Source organism: Neomonachus schauinslandi, chromosome 3 (genome assembly GCF_002201575.2).
Source record: "Neomonachus schauinslandi chromosome 3, ASM220157v2, whole genome shotgun sequence".
In the NCBI taxonomy this organism is placed as follows: Eukaryota; Metazoa; Chordata; class Mammalia; order Carnivora; family Phocidae; genus Neomonachus; species Neomonachus schauinslandi.
The window spans coordinates 126,946,954-126,970,538 of NC_058405.1; the positions used below are offsets into that span (position 1 = coordinate 126,946,954).

Consider the following 23,585-nt stretch of genomic DNA (forward strand, 5'->3'; position numbering starts at 1 on the left):
CAAAGTGGCTTTAAAAGATAAGCAATAAATGAAAGGCAACAAAGGGAGACCCCAAAAAGTATATGACTCTTAATAGACATTTCTCTTGTCAAGGTCACTAATCACCTATGTGTGTCCAAACCTAATAGACAATTACCTGAGTCATCGCAGTTACACATGAGTAAGTTCTTAAATTCCAATAAGGACACACTTCATAGCTGTGCAGCAACTGTGCTTGGAATTCTTTTCCCTCAGCTTCTTTGTGTAACAACACAATCCACTATGTTCTTCCTTCTTCACTGTCACTCCTCAATCACAATGCCCTCATCTCCCTGCCCAGGCTCCTTCCCTGCCCTTTTCTCTTTCTACAACTCTCACCTCCAGAGGATTTCATCAAACTCCAAGGCTTTAACTATCATTTTTTAAGTTGAGGACTCTCTCAAATTCATTTTCCCAATCCTGACCTGTTTATTGAACTCCGATCTATATGCCCAATAGTTTCATGGTCATCTCCATTTGGATGTTCAATATGTATCTCATAACCCATACTTTTGATTCTCCTCTCCACCCCTCATCCTCATTCTCATCCAAACCTCCCCCACTCTTCCCCATGCCTGTAAATGGCACTACACTAAACATCCCATTAACTCAAGCAAAAGTCCTAGGTATATTTTGATTCCTCTCTGTCACTATCATCTATTTCCAAGCCACTATCAAGTCCTGTGGGCTCTTAACTCTAAAACACACCCTGAATCTGTGTACTTGTCACCAGCTTCTCTGTTACCACCCTGGCAATTAAAGCATCATCTCTTGTTTGGACAGTTGCAATAGCCTCCTGACCGGTCTCTCCTGTTTTTCCGCTTGTGCCTGAAAATCTACTCTCTGCAGTAGTCAGGAGTGATTGTTTAAATATGTAAATCTGATCACCTCCCACCTATGATCCTTCACCAGCCTCCAAATGCACTGAGAATAAAACCCAAATTCTTATCCTTGGCTTCCAAGGCCCTAGATGAGCCATCTTGGTGGCTGTCAAGGTATGATTTCAGAGCAGAAGCAGTGGCGCCAGGCACCTTGTTAGAAATGCAGGCCCTGCCTCAGACCCACATAAACAGAAACACTGGGGGTAGAACCCTACAACTTGCATTTGACAACTCCCAAGTGATTCTGATGCATGGGAGTCTCCAAAAGCACTGACCTAGCCTCTGCAAACCTCGGAGCTCCCCTCAGATTACTCTGTTTCAACTCCATGTGTAATTCACACAGCTCCCCTCAGATTACTCTGTTTCAACTCTGCGTGTAATTCACACTGGCATCCTTTCCTTCCCAAAATAGACCAAACCCTTCCTCTCTGAGGATTCACATGGCTGCTCCCTCTATCCAAAGTGCTCTTAACCATAGAACTTCAAATTGCCTGCTCCCTGACCTCATTCAGACTGCAGATCAAATGCTTCCCCTGATAGAGGTATTCTCTGACCACACAAAAGACAAGCCAATGCCGATCTCCACCCATCTGTCCCTATTCGTCATGTAACTGTTTTGTACTCATCACATTTATCACTATCTGATATCATCCTGTTCATTCATGTATTCACTTGTGTATTATTTGATGTAGCCTCTAGAATGAAAATTCCATGATAGCTGGGACCTGGCCTTTCTCATTCTCTGCTAACACCTAGAATGTTAAGTGCAGCAAGACAGGGTGGTCTATAAGTGTTTATCATTTAATTGAGGGAAGAAAAGAGAAGAGGGAGGGTTATATCAGTTCCATGAGTTCATAGGAGAATGACAGCTTGGTGGATTGCTGAGAATCAACTACTTTGTGACCAGTCAGAGATGTAAGAAGTTCAAAGAGACCAACATAGGTAAAAGTATTCAATCCTCAGGAAGACTTTAAATCTCCTGCCTATTGGAGGGGGTGGGAGGACAGGATTAAATTGGAACAGACTGAATTCTAGATTGGAAAGAAATCTCCTCCATTTTGCCCAGTAACTTGCTGTGGGTCAGAACTCAGATGTTTATAGCTATAGCTTAACGTGACCAGTGAGGACCGTGATTAATATGAGGGAAGAATAACTTAATGGAACTCCTCTCTCGGATACGTCTGCCATAATGTACCAAATAAAGAAGCAAAGGTATTCTTCACATCAAAGTCAGCACTTAACTAAATGCTAGCGCTTTCATGTCCCCAAAATGCCTCCAACGGACACAACAGAAAAATAAAATAGCTTCATCCTATTTTATTACCACATCATCAACAACAGAACACTTGAGTGCTGACTTGGTGGTGGAAACTGCCCTACTAACTCATCCTCACAGCCCTGTATACAGTAAGTGTGCCCATTGTCATGTTCCAGATGTAGAAAACTGACGTGCAGCGTGTTTAAAGAACTTAACTATCACTGCTGGAATGGAGATCTAAAACCAAGTTGTTGGATTCTAAAGCCAGTGCTCTTAACTCTTATACTATATCATCCCTTTGGGAGCTGAAACATTCATACAAAATAACAACAAAAAATGAATGAGCAAAAGCGAAGTGGTAGAGAAGAAAAATGTGAGCCGTTACTTAGTATCTACCGCTAAGCACGGTGCAGGAGCCTTTTTGCTACATTTAATTTCATGAGGCAGTGGTCACTGCCCTTTAACTGGGGTTTATAGAGGTTAAGAAACTTGCTCCAAAGCACACAGAACATGGTACCAAACCCTCTCGATAACCTTAACAAGGTTAATCCCTGATATTTAAATAGGAATGCAGATGCTAGATGTGCAAATGCCCACTCACACCTACAGAGACTGCTACTTCTCCAGGTGGAGTTGTGGACACAATGTACTGGGAATCAAAAAGCAGGGGAGGGTCCTAAATGCTACTTGTGTCACCTTAACTTAATTATTTCTCTGGTCCTCCATTCCTTCATTTACAAAATACAGGTATCAAACTAGATGATATCAGGTCCCTTTCCACATCTAACATAACAGAGATCCGTGCATAATAATGTTTAGAGACCGGAAAATGGCAGCTCAGATATCTTAGACCTGAGGGCAGGGCACACGTCGTATTTTTGCATGCCATCTAGCCTGCATACTACAGTAGTACTATTGGTCACCAAAATGGAGAAGAAAAAGAAACTTTCTGTGATAATTTACAAATAATATCTGGTTGAAAGAGTGGCTTGGACAGAAACCCCATGCCCAGGGAGCTCTTTCTATTCTGAGAACACTCTGGTCCTGGTCAGGAAAGGGTCTCTCTCCTCTGAGTTCACAGGAAATGGTTCCATTTCCAAGTGCCTTTCTCTGTCTTGGCATACACACTAGGAAAAAATGATGAACAGAGTGACAAACTCAAAAAACAGTTTGAAAAGCCTCTGGTTTCAGTCTCCCACACCCAATGCTTTCACATTTCAACACTCAGAATACAAGGTACCTACCACAAGCCATTCATCACTTCAGGGTTTTTGTACTCACTGCACCTCCACCCAAATCTAATCAATAATCCAAATCCAAATAATCCAAATATCCTGGGTTTCTATCACCCTAGATTTTTTTCCTTCTCCCCGGAACACACACACACACAAAGTGCATTCATTTCTATTATCTTAATTTCCACTTTCCTGTTCCTTCCAAGTATCATTTTATTTCCCTCCTTCCTTTTGCAGCCAAACTTCCAGAACTCTGATACCCAATATGGTACCCATGTGGCTATTAAGCCCTTGAAACATGACTAGTGTGACTAAGGGATTATACTTTTAGTTCAATTTAATTTCTACTTCAAAACAGATACTTGATTCAGTTGCATTTAAGTATATTTGGAACTCAGGTGTGTGGATCTATTTTTTAACTATGAATTTTATGATAACTAAATACAGATCAAGTCCTTCGAATGAAAATATAATACCATCTGGGGCTCCTGGGTGGCTCGATGGGTTGGGCGTCTGCCTTCCCGTCATGATCCTGAGGTCCTGGGATGGAGTCCCGAGTAGGGCTCCTTGCTCAGCGGGGAGTCTGCTTTTCCCTCTGCCCCTCCCTGCTGCTTGTGATCTCTCTCTCTCTCTCTCTCTCTCAAATAAATACAATCTTTAAAAAAAAAAAAGAGGGCACCTGGGTGGCTGAGGCGTTAAGCGTCTCCCTTCGGCTCGGATCATGATCCCAGGGTCCCGGGATGGAGCTCCGCATCAGGCTCCTTCTATGTGGGAAGCTTGCTTCTCCCTCCCCCACCCCCCCTGCTTGTGTTCCCTCTCTCGCTGTGTCTCTCTCTGTCAAATAAATAAATAAAATCTTAAAAAAAAAAAAAGAAAATACACCATCTGAATAGAGATGTGCTGTAAGTGTAAAATACACACTGCATTTTGTAGGCTAAGCACCAAAATATTAAATATCTATTAGTAATATTTTTATATATCGATTACATACTAAATAATTTTTTACATACTTTGTTAAATGACATATATTACTGTGATAGAGAGCCTCTAAGACGGCCCCCAGTAACCCTGGCTCCTTGTGTAATCCCCTCTCATTGAATGTGGGTTAGATTTAGTGACTCGTGTTCAGTGAATAGAATGTAGCAAAGAATGTCACTTCTGAGATTAGGTTACCAAAAGACTGTGGTGTCAGTTTTAGACACTCTCACTCACTCTAAGGGAAGCCCGCTACCATGTTGTCAGCTTCCCTTTGTCTCTGGCCAACAGTTAAGGAGGACTTGCAAACTGCCAACAGCCATGACTGTGAGCTTGAAAGCTGATCCCACCTAGGCTGAGACTTGAGCCCCAGATGACATCTTGATTGCAGCCTCATCTCCCTAACTGACAATCTAGAAAAGTACAATTCTAAATAAACCCTCCGCCTCAGTTCCGGCATCGGGCGATCTGACATACCCACTATGCTCAAAAGCACCCACTGCTCCTGCAATGCACAAAGAGGACATTCTCTTTGCAATCAACCGCTCTTTGGATGCCTTGTCTTTCAAGACCCTTTCTTGTTTTACACATGGAAGTCCTTCTACTTTAAAATCTTTCAGTATCTTGTTTATATTTATAGTAGGACATTTGTACAGATCCTTTTGTTCAATAAGTAGCTATGATGAGCTATCACACTTAACACACTACATAGATGAAGTGGGGTAAATCCAAAGAAGTTTTCCCTTCTAGCACTAACAGTATGGTAGAGAGAATAAAGAGAAAGCCAAATAACTAATTGCAGTAGAGGAATAAAGTACCCCAGGCTGCCTTGTGTCTTACAGCATAGTTTTCAATGTACCCCACCTTATCTGCCAGAACAGATTTTTAAAGCAGAAATCATGAATATATTTTTTTGTATTTTTGATGAATACATCACCTTTTTCAGAGTATGCTCAATTATTTCTTAAAGAATGAACTATTCAACTATAGTTTTCATTCGGTTTATTCATTTTTTATTATATCCCTCTCAAGTCTTCTTTTTTTTTTTTTTTTTTTTACTACTTTTAGGAACTTTGCAATTGTGTAAAGTGAGTTCAGGGACATAATAGAATCTCTTTGTAATACCAGGTCTTCCAGGATAAATCAGCAAGAGTAAATGAAGCTTTTGTGGCTTAGTTGTCTTATACCCAGAAACAGAAGGGGCTCCCTTCTCCTATTTTAATCAGATATCCATTACAATAGCAGAAATAAAACTTCCAGAAGTTATTTCTAGTGAGGAAACATTTAATATTCACTATGGTAGCCAGCTAATGAAATGCTAAATAACATAATTCACACTCCCCACTCCCATTCTACTTATCACCAGGTGATTTTGGAGAAATTTCTTCAACATTTAGTGATATCCAAGAACATTCTCAATACCAAAAGCCTTATTTCTAGTCTGTATTTTGTTTATATATCTAAAATAGCTAAAAACCACACAACGTATCACATTTTATCAAAGTCGCTAGGACAATAATTTTACTGTTTCTAAGCCAAGGTCTTATCCACACACACACACACACACACACACACTCGTGATGCTTGAGATCATAAATGCATAATTTGGTTTTCACCTTCTTTGGTTGGAGGGGTGGGTATCGGGGGCATGGCAGGGGGGAAACAAAAATATCTCACTAGATACATATAGTATAATCTCCCTGTGACAACATTAAGATATTACATGTAGAAAAGAACAAGGGGAAAGAAAAAAGTATATATTTGCAATTAAAAAGGAAAAAGAACCTACATATGAATCACTAAGAGGTACTGATAGAGTTCAAGATTTTGAAATAAGTCAGAGATCTTGGTTTGTGCTTGGGTCTGCGCTTATTAGTTAGTTGGTCATTAATCTCTCTGAAACAATTTCTTCAGTCACAAAACTGGACAATATATCCCACCTCACAGGGTTGCTGAGAGGGTTAAATGGGTAATGCATATTGTCTAGCCCAGTGGTTCTCAAACTTGGCTACATGATAAATCCATCTGATAAGTTTTAAAAAACACTGAGGCCTAAAGGTCCCCCTCCCAGAAATTGATTTAATTGGCTTGGGGGAATTTTAAAATCTCCCCAAGTGATTCTAAAGTGCAGCCAAGTTTGAGAACCACCAGCCTACCATAATGCCTGACATATAATAGGTATTCAATTAGCGTTGAGGATATACCTTCATAAGAAGTTTGTAAATGCTGAAACACTGCCTGAAGGCTGCTACTTAGGTCAATCCATTCTGTATAAATTTAGGAAGGTCTCAGAATCACTGAATATAACAAATCTTAAAAGTAGTCTAAAAAGTTTTGTAATAACTTTTCCAAATCTAAACCTCCATAGTATTTTTGCTTCCTTTTATCAAATAAGGAAATTCCATACAAAAGAAAGCCTAAATCTCCCTTGATATTTTCACTGAGGTATAATACAGAAAAATGTACAGATATAAGTGAGTACATTCTTTTGTTGTTGTTGTTGTTAAAGATTTTATTTATTTGACAGAGACATAGACAGCACAGATAGGCAGAGCAGCAGACAGAGGGAGAGGGAGAAGCAGGCTCCCGGCTGAGCAGGGAGCCCCATGTGGGGCTATCCCAGGACCCTGGGATCATGACCTGAGCTGAAGGCAGCCGCTTAACCGACTGAGCCACCCAGGTGCCCCTAAGTGAATACATTCTTCTTCATATATACACACTCAAGGAACTACCACACAAAGACAGACTAGAAAAATGTATATATAAATTAAAAATTAAATATTTAATTTCTCATCTGTTCCATAATTGTTGCTGCAATTTCAGTTTGTCTCTGGGCTTTTCTAAATACCTAATGGGGATGTTTATTTTATGCAAAGTTAAGAAAGTCAAACATCAACAAGTGGTAGGATAAGGAAAGCCTCCAGTAGAAATGTGCATATCAAAGGAGGAGATAAAAAAAATTCATCAAAACAAATGAGCAAAGTTGAAAAACAGACTTGAAAGCAATATAAACAATGAGTCACAAGACAGTCAACAACATTTATTGGGCACCCACTGTATGCTCAGTGCTCTAGAAAGAAACTGGATAGATTAAAGAAATACCAGGAGGTCCTCAGATATCAGCAACTTAAAAATGAAATGAGTCCACCTGAACAATTTCAAAGATAACCTAAATGAACCTTACAAAAAAAAAAAAAAAAACTAAATTAACTGAATGCCTATCTAGCTCCAAAAACTAAATTTATTTAGCAAATAATTTCCCTCAAAAACAAATTGAAACTCTAAATCCATGCCCCAGTGCTCACTTGGTGCTCCATTTACTCTGTGCATAGATAGCCGTCTGCCTAGTAAGTAAGAAGTGTCAGGAGCAACCGGGCTCAGCATTATCTAATGAAAGCTTCGTTTGAACCTTGTTAATTTTTGCCTTGCAGGCAATGTATATGGGTCAATGCAGTTTATGAAAATTAGTCTGAAAAGGTAATAAAAATGTGATTGACACTACAATCTGAAAATTCAAAAATGATTAACAAAAACATGGGGAGAACTATGCAACACCTCTTGGACCTCCTTTTTCTTTGCCACATAGAAATTAAGTATAAAAAAAAAAAACCCTATATATTTCCACTTTCTCAAAACAGGTTAAATGCTTACAAAAACTTAAAGAGTTACTGATTAAATTTAAGGTAAAAACTTATCAACAGATTGTTTCATCTTATTACGTCTCTGAAACAATAGAGAAATTTTCACCGCTAAAAGGAAGTTCAAGAGCTCTTAGTTGCAACCAAAACGTCCTCCAATAGGTAAACAGACAAAATGTGGTACATCTGAAATATTATTCATCACTAAAAAGAAATGAAGTATTGGGGCGGCCTGGGGCCGGGGAGGCCACCGCCTCCCTGGGCCTTCCCCGGGCGGCCGCCTCTGCGATGCCGCTGCTCGTCAAGGGGCGGCGAGTGCGGCTGCCGCAGTCCGCCGGGGACCTGGTGCGAGCCCACCCGCCTCTGAAGGGAAGAGGTCAGACTGTTCAACAAGTGGGACCCCAGGGCCTTCTGTATGTTCAGCAAAGAGAGCTGGCAGTGACCTCCCCAAAGGATGGCTCCATCTCCATTCTGGGTTCTGATGATGCCACCACTTGTCACATTGTGGTCCTGAGGCACACAGGTAATGGGGCCACCTGCTTGACCCACTGTGATGGAAGCGACACCAGAGCGGAGGTCCCCTTGATCATGAGCTCCATAAAAGCCTTCTCGGACCACACTCAGTGTGGAAGGCTGGAAGTGCACCTCGTGGGAGGCTTCAGTGACGACAGGCAGTTGTCACAAAAACTTACTCATCAGCTTCTTAGTGAATTTGACAGACAAGAGGAGGACATTCACTTAGTGACACTGTGTGTGACAGAATTAAATGACCGGGAAGAAAACGAAAACCACTTTCCAGTAATTTATGGCATCGCTGTCAACATTAAGACGGCAGAGATTTACCGAGCATCCTTCCCAGATCGGGGTCCAGAGGAGGAGCTCCGTGCTGCCCAAGCTTTAACAGGAGGACCAATGATTAGTATTTACGAGGCAAAGACAGAGCAACTGCGTATAGGACCGTATTCCTGGATGCCCTTTCCACACATGGATTTCTGGCTGCAGCAAGATACTAGAGAACCTTTCCACTTCGCCTCTGGCTGAGCCGCCCCACTTTGTGGAACATATTAGGTCTACCTTGATGTTTTTAAAAAAACACCCATCTCCCACCAGCGCACTGTTTCCTGGAAACAAGGCTCTGCTCTACAAAAAGAATGAAGGTGGCTTATGGGAAAAGATCTCTTCTCCAGGAAGCTAAACACGGGATCACCAAAGAAAGCAACTTGTTGGCCTGACAAAGACCACCGTGGGGGCTGCAAAGAATGCGCATCAGAATCTACATCTGATGAGTCTTAGGTCTCCTTCCTTACTGTCCTTCAAATGACTTCCAAAATAAAATCTTATTTTGGCAAAAAAAAAAAAAAAGAAATGAAGTATTAAGCCGTGAAAAACCTTGGAAGACCCTTAAATGCGTATTCTAAGTGCAAGAAACCAGTCTGAAAAGGCTACACTGTATGATTCCAACTATATGACATTCTGGCACAACAATGGAGATAATAAAAAGATTAGTGGTTGTCAGGAATTATGGGGTTGAAGTCAGGGGGAGATGAATAGGTGAAGCACAGAGGATGTTTAGAGCAGTGAAAATACTCTAATGATACTATAATGATGAATACATGTCATTATATATTTGTCCAAACCTATAGAATGTACAACATCAAGAGTGATCCCCAATATAAATTATGGATTTGGGGTGATTATGAGGTCTCAGTGTAGGTTCATCAGTTGTGACAAAGGTACCACTCTGGTGATGGATGTTGATAATGAAGGAGGCTGTGCCTGTGTGGGGACAGGGTACATATGGAAACCCTATGTACATGCTGCTCAACTTAGCTGTGAACCTAAAACTGCTATTAAAAAAAAAAAATTAAGTCTTTAAAAGAAAGTTCTTAGATGGAATACTTTCCCGGTTTTCAAAAGTATGCTAGGTAAGGAACTAAGAACCTTTAAATGTGGATATTATAATTATTAAAATATATACACTTAACATATGTTACTTAGTGGGGATGTAGATGTTAGCCAAGCAAGCACACTAATAATAGATTAACCAATCTTTTTTTTTTTAAAGATTTTATTTATTTATTTGACAGAGAGGGACACAGCGAGAGAGGGAACACAAGCAGGGGGAGTGGGAGAGGGAGAAGCAGGCTTCCCGCCGAGCAGGGAGCCCGATGCGGGGCTTGATCCCAGGACCCTGGGATCATGACCTGAGCCGAAGGCAGACGCTTAACAACTGAGCCACCCAGGCGCCCCTAGATTAACCAATCATAAAATGAAAGCAAAAGTTACCTTCAAGTCACAATTTCAATAATCTCTCAAATACAGACATAACTCAGAGATATTGCAGATTTGGTTCCAGACCACCACAATAGAGCAAATATTGCAATAAAGCGAGTCAATTTTTTTTATTTCCCAGTGCATATAAAAGTTATACTTAAACTATATAGTAGTCTAAATGTGCAATAAATAGCATTATGTCTAAAAGATAATGTATACACCTTAATTTAAAAATAGTGTATTGCAAGCCTTTCTCAAGAAACAAGAAAAGTCTCAAATACACAACCTAAACTTACACCTAAAGGAGCTGGAGAAAGAACAGCAAATAAGGCCTAAACCTAGCAGGAGAAGAGAATTAATAAAGATTAGAGCAGAAATCAATGAAATAGAAACCAAAAGAATTGTAGAACAGATCAACAAAACTAGGAGCTGGTTCTTTGAAAGAATTAATGAGATCAATAAACCCCTAGCCAAACTTAACAAAAAGAAAACAGAAAGGACCCAAATTTAAAAAAAAAAAAAATCATGAATGAAAGAGGAGAGATCACAACCAACACTGAATACAACTATAAGAACATATGAGCAGCTATATGCCAACAAATTAGGCAACCTGGAAGAAATGGATGCATTTCTAGATCTGTATAAACTACCAAAACTGAAACAGGAAGAAATAGAAAACTTAAACAGACCCATAACCAGCAAGGAAATTGAAGCAGTAATCAAAAATCTCCCAACAAACAAGAGCCCAGGGCCAGATGGCTTCCCAGGGGAATTCTAACCATTTAAAGAAGAATTAATACCTATTCCTCTGAAGCTGCTTTAAAAAATAGAAATGGAAGGAAAACTTCCAAACTCTTTCTATGAGGCCAGCATTACCTTGATCCCAAAACTAGAAAAAGACCCCACCAAAAAGGAGAATTACAGACCCAATATCCCTGATGAACATGGATGCAAAAATTCTCACCAAGATACTAGCCAATAAGATCCAACAGTATATTAAAAAGATTATTCACCCTGACCAAGTGGGATTTATTCCTCAGCTGCAAAGGTGGTTCAACACCCACAAATCAGTCAAGGTGATATACCATATTAAGAAAGGACAAGAACTATATGATCCTCTTAAGAGACACAGAAAAAGCATTTGAGAAAGTACAGCAGCTTTTCTTGATTAAAACTCTCCACAGTGTAGGGATAGAGGGAACATAACTCGTATCGTAAAAGCCATACATGAAAGCCCACAGCAAATATCATTCTCAACGGGGGAAAACTGAGCTTTCCCCTAAGGTCGGGAACATGATAGGGATGTCCTCTCTTACCACTACTGTTCAACATAGTACTAAAAGTCCTAGCCTCAGCATATCCCAAAGATATGCTGTGTAGTGATCCAAAGGGGCACTTGCACCCCAATGTTCATGGCAGCAATGTCCACAATAGCCAAACTATGGAAAGAGCCCAGATATCCACTGACAGATGAATGGATAAAGATGATGTGGTATATACATATACAATGGAATATTACTCGGCCATGAAAAAAAAAAAAGAAATCTTGCCATTTGCAGTCATGTGGATGGAACTAGAGGATAGGTATTACGCTAAGCGAATTAAGTCAATCAGAGAAAGACAATTATCATATGATCTCACTCATATGTGGAATTTAAGAAACAAAACAGAGGTGCATAGGGGAAGGGAGGGAAAAATAAAGACAAAATCGGAGAGGGAGACAAACCATAAGAGACTCCTAACCACAGGAAACAAACTGAGTTGCTGGAGGGGAGGGGGATGGGGAGATGGGGTAACTGGGTGATGGTCATTAAGGAGGACACATGATGTAATGAGCACTGGGTATTATATAAGACTGATGAATCACTGCACTCTACCTCTGAAACTAATAATACACTATATGTTAATTGAATTTAAAGAAAATTAAATTTTAAAAAATACTATATTGCTAAAAAATGCTAACCATCATCTGAGCTTTCAGTGAGTTGTAATTACTGATCACAAATCACTGTAACAAATAATAATGAAAAAGTCCGAAATAATGCAAGAATTACCAAAATGTGACACAGAGACACAAAATGAGCAAATGCTGTTAGAAAAATGATGGCAATGACTTGGTCAATACAGGGTTGCCACAAACCTTCAATTTGTTTAAAAAAAAAAAAGGCAGTATCTGTGAAGCACAATAAAACAAGGTATGTATATATGTACTTTGGTAAATATTAAACAGCATTTAGTCAGTCTCTGTTAAAGTTTTAAATCTTTGTTGGGGAGTGGTGTGTTAGAGTGAACCACATTCAAACAAAACTTTCACTGCATACTAATAAAGAAAAGTCCTTGGAATGAATTTTCCTAACTAGAGGTTTTATCAAATACTGGCTAGAAAAACTACTTGGAAATAGTGTCTCAAACTTTGGAAATATTAAAATCTAAAGTAGCACATTATAAAAAAAAAATTGACCTAACGCTGATCTAAATGTAAAATATAAACTTACAAAGTGTTTATTAAAATACAAGAGAAAATTCTTGGGACCAATGCTTACGCAAAAGGTTCTTAGACATGACACTAAAGACACAATCCATAAAAGGTTTTTTTTAAATATCGATAAACTGGACTTTATTAAAAGTCTGAATAGACCTTGTTAGGAGGATGAAAAGACAAGCCACAGAATAGGGGGAAATATCTGCAAGTCATATACCCAAATGACTTATATCCAGAAAATATAGAGAGCCCACCAAACTCAATAGAAAGAGGGGCGCCTGGGTGGCTCAGTTGGTTAAACGTCTGCCTTCAGCTCAGGTCATGTTCCCAGGGTCCTAGGATCGATCCCTGCATTGGGCTCCTTGTTCATTGGGAAGCCTGCTTCTCCCTCTCTCTCTCTCTGCGTGATGCTTCCCATGTGTACCCATGTGCATGCACACTCCCTATCAAATAAATAAATAAAATCTTTAAAAAATAAAAATATAAACTCAAGAGAAAGAAAACAACCCAATTATAAAATGGGCAAAAGCTCTGAACACTACCAAAGAGGATATGAATGGCAAACAGGCACATGAAAAGATGTTTAACATTATTCTCCATCAAGAAAATGCAAATTAAGACTATGATGAGATAACACAATGCACCTAAATTGAAAACTACTGACAACTTTAAGTGCAGACGAGAGTGTGCAGAAACTGGATCTCTCACTTGTGGCTTGTAGAACGCAAAATGGTACAACCACTTTGGGAAAGATTGGGAGTGTAATATGAGGCTAAACACACACATCATATGACCCTGCAATCTACTCTTGGTATTTGCATGAGAGAAAAATAAACTTATGTTCATATAAAACCTGCACATGAATGTTTATGGCAGCTGACTCTGTAACAACCCCAAACTGGAAACAACCCAAATGTGCTCCAGTGTGAGCATGAATAAAACAAACTGTGGACATCCATATAATGAATTCCGCAATAAAAAACAACAAAGTCTTGATACACTCAACATCTCAGATGATCTCAAGGGCATCACGCAGAGTGAAAAAAGCCAGTCTCACAGGGTCATGTACTGTAAAGTTCTATTTAGGTAAGAGTCCTAAAGTGACAAACTTAAGGTCACAGAATACAGATCACCGACTGCCTGGACTGAAGGCAGGGTGTGACTGTTAAGGGGTGATACAAAGGGGTTCCTGTGCAACACAACAGTTCTGTATTCTGATTGTGGGACGTCACACAAATCTACATTATGTAGTAAAAAGTCACAGAATTATAAATAAAAACAAGTAACAATAGATAATAATAAAGAATGCCTGTAAAAGCTGATGAAGTCCAAATAAGGTCTGTACCTGGCTTGATAGTATTGCACCAATGTCACTTCCCTGGTTTTAATAATGTATTATAGTTATGTAAGATATTATTATCGGGAGAAGCTTGGAGGAAGGCATAGGGAAACTGCATTATTTTTGCAACTTTTAGCAAATCAAACTATTTAAAAACAAAAAGTTACAACAAAAATAGATTATCTAAGATAGTGATTCTCAAACTTTTGATAGGCATTAGAATCACCTACAGAACTTGTTTTTAATTAGATTTGCTTGAGTGGGGCCACATTGTACCTATTTAATAGAATCTATATATAGGGTCCAGGTGATATATACTGGTAATCCAGCACATTACACTTTGAGAACCACTGGACTAAAATAAAGGCAAAGGTATTGGAAAAATATGATCCCCTCAATACATATTGTTCTATTTAATGGCCAATTACTAAACAAGTCCTACCTACACAGACCCTTATTCATAGACTAACTGAACTAAGAGGTTCTCATTTATAGACACAGTAAAAGACATGCAAATGAAATTCTTGATCTATTTTAAAAGCACAAATACTATTATTTATAACACAAATCTGATATATCAATAAAGAAGTGAAAATGCTGTTATAAGAAAAAAATACATGCTATTAAAACAAAGAGATGTAGAGGAAACATATCCACAATAAGAAACAAGGGCCACATTTTTAAATGTCCATTAAAGGTCCTTTACCTGTACTTCTATATAAAAAAAACTACTGATGGCAAATCACACACACATTTAACAAGCATCAAGGCATTTGATTTAAAAGCTTATTTTGTTAGAAAAAAAAAAAAAAAAAACATGAAAAGACCCAGACTTTATTCCATATGTAACATAATAAAAATTAAAACCCAATCTGTTAAAACATCATTCAATTATTCTCCCCTAAGAGGCCATTCACAGGGACTGGTAAGAGAAGCACATTTCAAACCCCAGACCCACGGCTTTTACATTTACATTGGGTGTCTCTGTCCTAAGCAGCTACTAGGCTTCATCTTACCTCAGGGAGGAATGATTCAGTTTCCCAATGTCTCCCCCTTCATCTTTTTACCAAACGAAATGCAGCAATAAAACAGAATAAATCAAGTCTTGGAACACCATTTCTGAAAGCCTGCTAATCTCGATCTTTAAGAGTTACTACAAATTCCTTTTTTTTTTTTTTAAGATTTTATTTATTTGACAGAGAGAGACACAGCGAAAGAGGGAACACAAGCAGAGGGAGTGGGAGAGGGAGAAGCAGGCTTCCCGCGGAGCAGGGAGCTTGATGCGGGGCTCGATCCCAGGACCCTGGGATCATGACCTGAGCCGAAGGCAGACGCTTAACGACTGAGCCACTCAGGTGCCCCGAGTTACCACAAATTCTTAAATGCTAGCTCAATTGCTCTCAATTCTGTGGAAAAATTCTTTTGGATGAAAAAAATAAAGCCATTTTTTAACTTACGCTCGAATAGTTGAATATAATAATTAGCAAATATAATAATAAGCAAAATCTAGAATCTGGATAGCCACAGCTCAGTTTCTCCTACAAATCGACAATGGGGGTGGGGGAAAGTGGGGAAATGGGACTGGGGCAAGAACTGACATAGAAGAGGAGATTTTAAGGGCCATAACCACCAAAGAAATGTGGCAAATTGAATCCAGTATGGACAGACTGACTGCTAGAGAAATTTGAATTAAAACGTAGTATTAGAGGACATGTTATTTTTGCTAGATACAATAATACCACAGAAGGTATGTCTAAAAACAAAAGTCCTTATCACTCATACATATATAATAAAATACTCATGAGTAAAAAGGCTTTGGGTGGGATTTTCTTCAAAAGAGAAAAGGGGAAGAAAGCAGAGGCAGGGAAGGAGATAGCTAAAGCAAGATCAAAAGTGATTTTTGGGGCTGAGTGATGAGTAATGACTACTCTCTCCTTTTGTGTTTGCAAATTACTAATACAGACCCCCCCCCCCCCAATCTTATGTCCTATGGTACAGAAGAACAAAACAATTAGAAATAATCGGGGGGGGGGAAGAAATTACTAAGGCTAATCAAAAATGCATATTTAGAATATATCTAGATCAAATATATATTGATCTCCTAAATGAAGGTCACTTCTGCCTTTTTGTATGCAAAATGAGGAGCTATGCTGAAAACTTTGTTAAGTTTCTTCCACTCTAACATTCTCGGTAAGTGCTTTAAATAAGCGAAGATCATCATTTTTCTTTTTATATTTGTGTCCTAGTCCTAACACCTCTGAAGCCCTAGGTTGCTACTAATCCACTTTCTGTCTCTATATACTTGCCTTTTTGGATAGTTCATATAAATGGAATCATAAAATATTATTTTCTCTGGCTTTTTTTCTTTTGGCTATTCTCTGGTTTCTTTCACTGACCATAATAGTTTTGAGGTTTGTCCATGTTGCAGCATGTAACTGTACTTTACTACTTTTTATTACCCAATATTATTCCATTATATGACTATACTACATTTTATTTATCTATTCATTAATTGATGGGCATTTGGGTTGTTTCCGCTTTTTGGCTACTGTAAATAATGCTGCTATAAACATTCACAGGAAAGTCTTTGCACATACCCCTTTTTGGTATATCATTCTTGTTGAGATTTCACAACAAAACTAATATAGCATGTTCCTAGTACTCAGTGTAATTCCTCCCAGATCCCTCCATGCGCACGAAAATAACTTAAAGTCATGATTCAGATTGAGACAGTTCAAGAATGGCTTTTCCATAAGCCATTCTTCTTTTAACTACAGATCAGTGAGTTAGGGTATTAAATGTGCAATATATATAAATAATGAATATAATGAAACTAATTTGTTTTAAGGCAAGATACAAAGTAGCAATCAATGAATAGACTAACACATCTAACAAAAAAAGAGATAGCTTCGTATAATGAAAACACAACATAAGTGCATTTCTGTACTGATTTCACTACCTAAACCCAGAAAAGATGGGATTCCCCCATGAGTGTTGCTTATACAATAATGTGTAGTTCAAAATTGTACTTTTAAACTCAGAACTGTACAAATGTTTTTATATTTTTCCTACATATTTAATAAATTCATTTGGGGAAAATTTTTTCTAGTTTTTATATAATAGGTATTGACGTTATTATATATATTTAATATCTATAATAGGTATTAACAAATATATATATTTAATATATATATAGGTATTGACAAAGAAAACACTTTGGGAATAATGATTTGGGGAAATGATCAAGAAGGAACACAAATATAAGAAAAACCCTCCCTCTAATCAGAAGTTCATTTAAAACACCACTTAAAATGTGAAATCAAAAGTTCAAGTAAACCTTAAGCACTTTATTTTGACTTAAAATACACAGATGTAAATTCATTCATTGATCCTTGATGTAGAGTGAAAGCTTATCTTTGCAAATGTACACATTGAATTTTCACCGTTGGTCTTGCATAAGTAGCACACAATGGCTTGCCTTCCACTTCAGTCTTTTTTAAGTGACCTAAGGATTTCAAGACACCTGCAAGCAATGTGAGTGCAAATTCCTTGATTTTTATCATTTTATTTTATTCTTTTCAGGTCTCATTCACATAAAATTCAACAGTACATTTTTTATAAAATATAATAAGAGGTACCAGCAGGCAATCTAGAAAATAGCCTACTGGCTTTAGGGGTTCATTGTGCCAAGCACAGGCATTTCAGCATGTTTCACCAAGGAGATGGAAGTCTTATTTGACTCTGTGAAGGAGTTCACTGAAGTTTAAGAGCTTCTACAGTATTACTGGACATAAGATTGCTGGAGCACTTTGATCCATACACTGAGAAATCTTTAAGAAATCATGGCCCCAAACTTATTTTTATAGTTCATCCAAACACTTGCAGGCTAAGCAAAAAACACATCAGCTACCTCTTAATCCTGTAAGAAAGGTAGTAAAAAGTGAAAACACTGGATCAGATCACAGGTCAGAAATTATACTAATAATTCTCTCAATAGGATAGTAATCCAAGCAGTATTAAGATATAAATACATAAAGTGTAACCCTCCAGAAACCATCATTTTTATCCTTCTATAGAAATAATGCCTTTTATTTGGGGAAGGAATAATCTGGAACTATCCTATTTTTATTAATTAAATGCTTTTATAACTATTCTCAATTCCAAAGTAAAAAATCTAAAAAAAAGTAAAAAAAAAAAAAAAAAACTAGAAGTAAAATCTTGCATGCATCATCAGAACTGAAAAATCACAATGAAATTGAAAACCAAATAATATTTACTGAGGAAGAAAGGACTCTAGGAAAGAGTTTACCTTCCCATCTCATTTTTTGGTGTTTCTTTATTGCAAGCACAGAATGGCACAGTAAGCAAAACAATCCCTGTTCACATATTATATATTTTTCATACAGTAACAATATTCAAATGGCTTACTGTAAATGTTCACAATTCTGACTACAGATTAGTTCAAATATGTGAAATCTGATTAATGACTGGAAGCTTGCTGAGTCCAGGTACTTTAACGCTCTAGTTTAGTGCTATCTCCTGAAGGATCTAGAATATTTTTGGCACAGAGAAGATGCTTAATAAAATATTGTTGAATGAATGAATGATGTCTCTTCAGATACACACACACTGAGTCAGGTGCTCAAATATTTTCCCAATCAAAAAAAAAAAATCCTAATTTCTTAATAACATGCTGAAATATGACAGTTGATGTATTTGGTGTGAAATGAAAGTTTCACCATCTGACCCTGATTCTCAGAAAACAAGGAGAACTTGCAAAGGAATAAATTATTCTCAATCATAAAAAATCTGGCTGTCCTTAAGCAATGGAGACAACCAACCAACCACTAGTATTCCTACATCTATATACCATTAAGAGTTCTCTTCCTCCTCCCATCTATCATAAAGAATCTTAACTTTTACTAACATTTTCTCACATTGTTAGTTTGACAACTCCCCCAAATTATTTTATATATTCTCCCCAATATCAGCCATGTATTTTATATTCCTGTGTATGAAAAAGGTCAAATGACAGATGAATTCAAATGAGCTCACTGATAGAGTAAACATAAAGGTAATGATACTTAGGGGGCCCCTGGGTGGCTCAGTCAGTTAAGTGTCTGCCTTTGGCTCAGGTCATGATCCTAGGGTCCTGGGATTGAGCCCCGTGGTCAGGCTCCCTGCTCAGAGGGGGATCTGGTTCTCCCTCTGCCCCTACCTACTGCTTATGTGTACACTCGCTCTCTTTCTCTCTCCCTTGCTGTCTGAAATAAATAGTCTTAAAAAAAAAAAAAAAGTAATGATACTTTGGAAAGAACTCTGAACCAGGAGGTAATATGAGTTTTTCCCACACACACTACCACACGACAGCATTTATTAAGCTACCATCACTAGTTTTGGGTAGAAAAACAAAAACAGCATTTCCTGCACTCAAAAAATTAATAGCTTATTATTTTACTCAATTATACATGAAAAGTCCCAAATTGAAAAGTCCCAGATGTTACCTTGTTTTCCCTTTGTGTCTTCAGTTTAATCAATCAATGAGCACTGGTGAAGCACCCATAACAATCAAAAGTGCAACTCATTAAGCTACAATAGGTGGGAAACTATGTATGCATTATAGTTAATTCTTACAACCACCTTGCAGAGTTGCTGTTTTCTGTATGTTACAGCATAAGGAATGAATTCCTGAGAGGAAGATTAACTTGTTCTCAGTCACAGTAAACTGCAGATCTAGGTTTTAAACCAGGGTAGTTGATTTCTACACCCATTTCCTTTCCCCCTGCCATTCCGCTACTGAATCTACTATGTGTGTCCGGGACTGATGAAACAACAATCTGAGGTCTTAAAATTCTATTTGGAATGACAGAAAAAAAACTGTATGAACCTATTCAATAAATATAATTTATTATTTTCTCTGCAACAATCTCTAAAAGAAGCCCTAGCTCACCAGAAGAAAACCATGAGACGTGGATGCTAAAGACTAATTCATTAGAACCATGCTTTCACAATCTATAAAACCACAGTCTTTTCAAGCAAAGGAAATCACCCACATTCTGAAAAGTAAATTATGTGTCATCCGCCTGGTTTAAGCAACCTAAAATACTATTTCCAGCCCTCCTAACCACCATATATTTCAGCTTCACAGAAAGGTAGCTAATTTAGGGTAGAAATACTGTAAAACCTATTGCAATTCTTCCTCCCAAGAAACAACAGAAGGAAATGACAAAGAAACATACAGTAGTCTCATTCATTTATACAAACTTTCCCTGAGGAAATAGGCGGACCTAGAAACAAAGGCATATATAACATGCCAAGTACTGGTGGTCAATACAGCACAAAGTCTTCAAAAATAGCTCTCAGAATATCAAAGCCATTAAAACAGCTTTAGCACAAGAATTCTGGTATAATAAGTGTGTCCTGTATTATGAATGCCAAGATAAAGGAGCTAAAATAATAACTGACATTCACTTTTTGATCCTAAAATAAAAACCAATCGGATATATTGCAATGCTCTCACAAAAAGATCATTATATGCTACTTTTTGTCCTGAAAATTTCATAAGCATCATTCACATGTTATTCTTACTCTAGTGTCTTAATCTGTTTCTACCACGTTTCTTAAGGAAAAGTTCAAAAGTAAAAAATAAAAATTAGAAAATATAAAGACTGTTACTTATATTTTATCACAAAAGCAAAACTAATCCTTTATTTCTTTTTGATGGACTGTGGCTTATTTTCATGAAGCTGATGGGATATCTTATGTCTGCACTTCAAGAAATGATAGCTAACTTTGACCAACCTGTTCTCCAGCTATGAAAATCAGAAAAGCATGATCCTGTGATTCCACAAGAATTTAAAAAAAAAAAAAAAACAACAACAGCCAAATGTAATCACTCATCAATTAATCTTCAAATGTTTTTTTTATTTATTTAAACAATAGTTTTATTTTGCTTTCTAGCATTTCTCTTTGGGAAAAAAAAAAAAAAAAACAATAGAACTTAGCTACATTTTCACAAAAAGTCAAAACTTTTAACAAACAAGTTATCCCAACAAATGGAATCACCAGTGGACCATCCAGATGACTTGAGAGTTTTAGGACATAATTGACAATAGGCTAAGGTTTAAAAGAAAGGGGGGAGGGGAAGTCATTACTAAGTACAGCATTGTGGGAAGGTTGAAAACAGTTGGGGTTTCGAAAGAATGAGTTTCTAGTTGTCTATCTCCATATATACGGCTTTTGGACTAACCACTGCCTTTTTTCTTTGTGTAAATAAATAACCTCTTTCCTTTGACAAAGTTAAATAGCACTAGGAAGGCATCTAAACATTCCATTTAAAGTCATGACTATGTAACTCCAAGATTGTGTAGAAAACACCCAAATTTAATCCTAAAGACTGATGCATAATCATTTCAAATATGAAAATGCAATATAATTATACTCTTAATGTTGAATGTATAATGAGTTTGTGTTAAATAATTCTGTTACTCACCTTAGTTTTTTTCCTTATTCCATCTGGTTCAGTAATTTGCTTTCTAAAGAACATACGCTTTGTGGGAGTAAGTAAGATACCACAGAGGTATATTCTCCTCTTTCTTATTAATGACATCATTAAATCTGCCTATTTATAGGCTCAACTATCTGACCTCATGGCCTACATGGATAAATGGATTTGCTTAGTTTATAATCCTCAGTGTGTGCTTAGCAGCAATTAACCAGACAGATAATAACTTGATACATCTTTTTGATCTTTAAAATATGGTGAGATTGCATTTTCTATTTTTATATGTGTGTGTCTTAAATGTGATAAGGTTTCTTCGTGATTAAAACTGAAAAACATAAATCTCATGTATTTATTTCTATAGGAAAACTAAATCTGAATTACACAAGTCAGATTTCTACAAGGTATTCGGAAACATGGCCCCTGTTAAAAAAAAGTAACCACTCTGGGGCGCCTGGGTGGCTCAGATGGTTAAGCGTCTGCCTTCGGCTCAGGTCAGGATCCCAGGGTCCTGGGATCGAGCCCCGCATCGGGCTCCCTGCTCAGCGGGAAGCCTGCTTCTCCCTCTCCCACTCCCCCTGCTTGTGTTCCCTCTCGCTGTGTCTTTCTCTGTTAAATAAATAAATAAAATCTTAAAAAAAAAAAAAAAAAAGTAACCACTCTGATCCTAATGAACTAATTATTTTCCAGGTTTTAGATATATTTTATAACAGCAAGTGCATTTATAATTTCAACACTTAGAATCTTTCCTAGGTACAAACAATTGTTACTTCTCCATTCTCTAAGGTTTTTGTAATTTTATAACTTCTAGGAAGACTTCTTTAAATGCTAAATAGCTGTAGGAAATACCTTTGCACACTGTTAGTGGAAAGGTAAACTGGTAAAGGCACTATGGAAAAGTATAGAGCTACCTCAAATTAAAAATAGAACTACCGGGGCACCTGGGTGGCTCAGTTGGTTAAGCGACTGCCTTCGGCTCAGGTCATGATCCTGGAGTCCCGGGATCGAGTCCCACATCGGGCTCCCTGTTCAGCAGGGAGTCTGCTTCTCCCTCTGATCCTCCTCCCTCTCATGCTCTCTCTCATTGTCTCTCTCGCAAATAAATAAATAAAATCTTAAAAAAAAAAAAAAAATAGAACTACCATATGATCCAACAATCCCATGTCTGGGTACATTATCAAATGAAATGAAAAGAGGATCTCAAAGAGATAACTTCACTCCCACGTTCATTACAGCACTATTTCATAATAGCCAGGACATGGAAACAACTTAAATGCCCATCAATGGATGAATGAATAAAGCAAACGTGGCATATAAATGCAATGAAGTATTACTCAGGCATGAAAAGAGGAAAGAAATTCTGCCATTTATGACAACTAGGATGAAACTTCAGGGTATTATGCTAAGTGGAATAAGTCAGAGACAAATACTGTATCATATCACTATATGTGGAATCTAAAAATGCTGAATTCAGAAACAGACTAGAATGGGGGTTTCTGGGGCTAAGGGGTGGAGGAAATGGGGAGATGCTAGACAAAGGGTACAAATTTCCAATTACAAGATGAATAAGTTCTGAGACTGTAATGTATAACAGGGTGATTACAGTTAATAATACTGTATTATGTATTTGAAAGGTGCTAAGGGAGATCTCAACCATAAAAAAAGGGGGCGCCTGGGTGGTGCGGGCAGTTGAGCATCCGACTCTTGGTTTCGGTTCAGGTAGTGATCTCAGGGTTGTGGGATCGAGCGCAGCATTGGGCTCCAAGCTCAGTGTGGAATCTGCTTAAGATTCTCTCTCACTCTCCCTCTGCTCCATTCTGTCTCCCAATCTCTCTCTCAAATAAATTTAAAAAAAAAAAAGTGGTAATTATGTGATGTGAACTTAGCTGAAGTTCTGGAGGTAATCATTTCACAATATATAGGTGTATCAAATCAACACACCTTACATCTTAAACTTATACAATGTTATATGCCAATTATATCT

General features: G+C 37.7%; 2 protein-coding genes across 6 annotated transcripts in view; one reads left to right on the forward strand and one right to left on the reverse strand.

Moving 5' to 3' along the window:
* Window positions 1-23,585, reverse strand: part of COBLL1 (cordon-bleu WH2 repeat protein like 1) — a 163,559-nt gene that overhangs the window by 67,812 nt on the left and 72,162 nt on the right. The gene's annotated exons all lie outside the window — the stretch shown is intronic.
* LOC110591800 (protein N-terminal asparagine amidohydrolase-like) lies at window positions 8,252-9,200 on the forward strand. The gene is given in 2 exon segments (XM_021702714.2): window positions 8,252-9,012; window positions 9,014-9,200. Coding segments are annotated over 2 exon segments (906 nt in total). The 5' UTR covers window positions 8,252-8,293.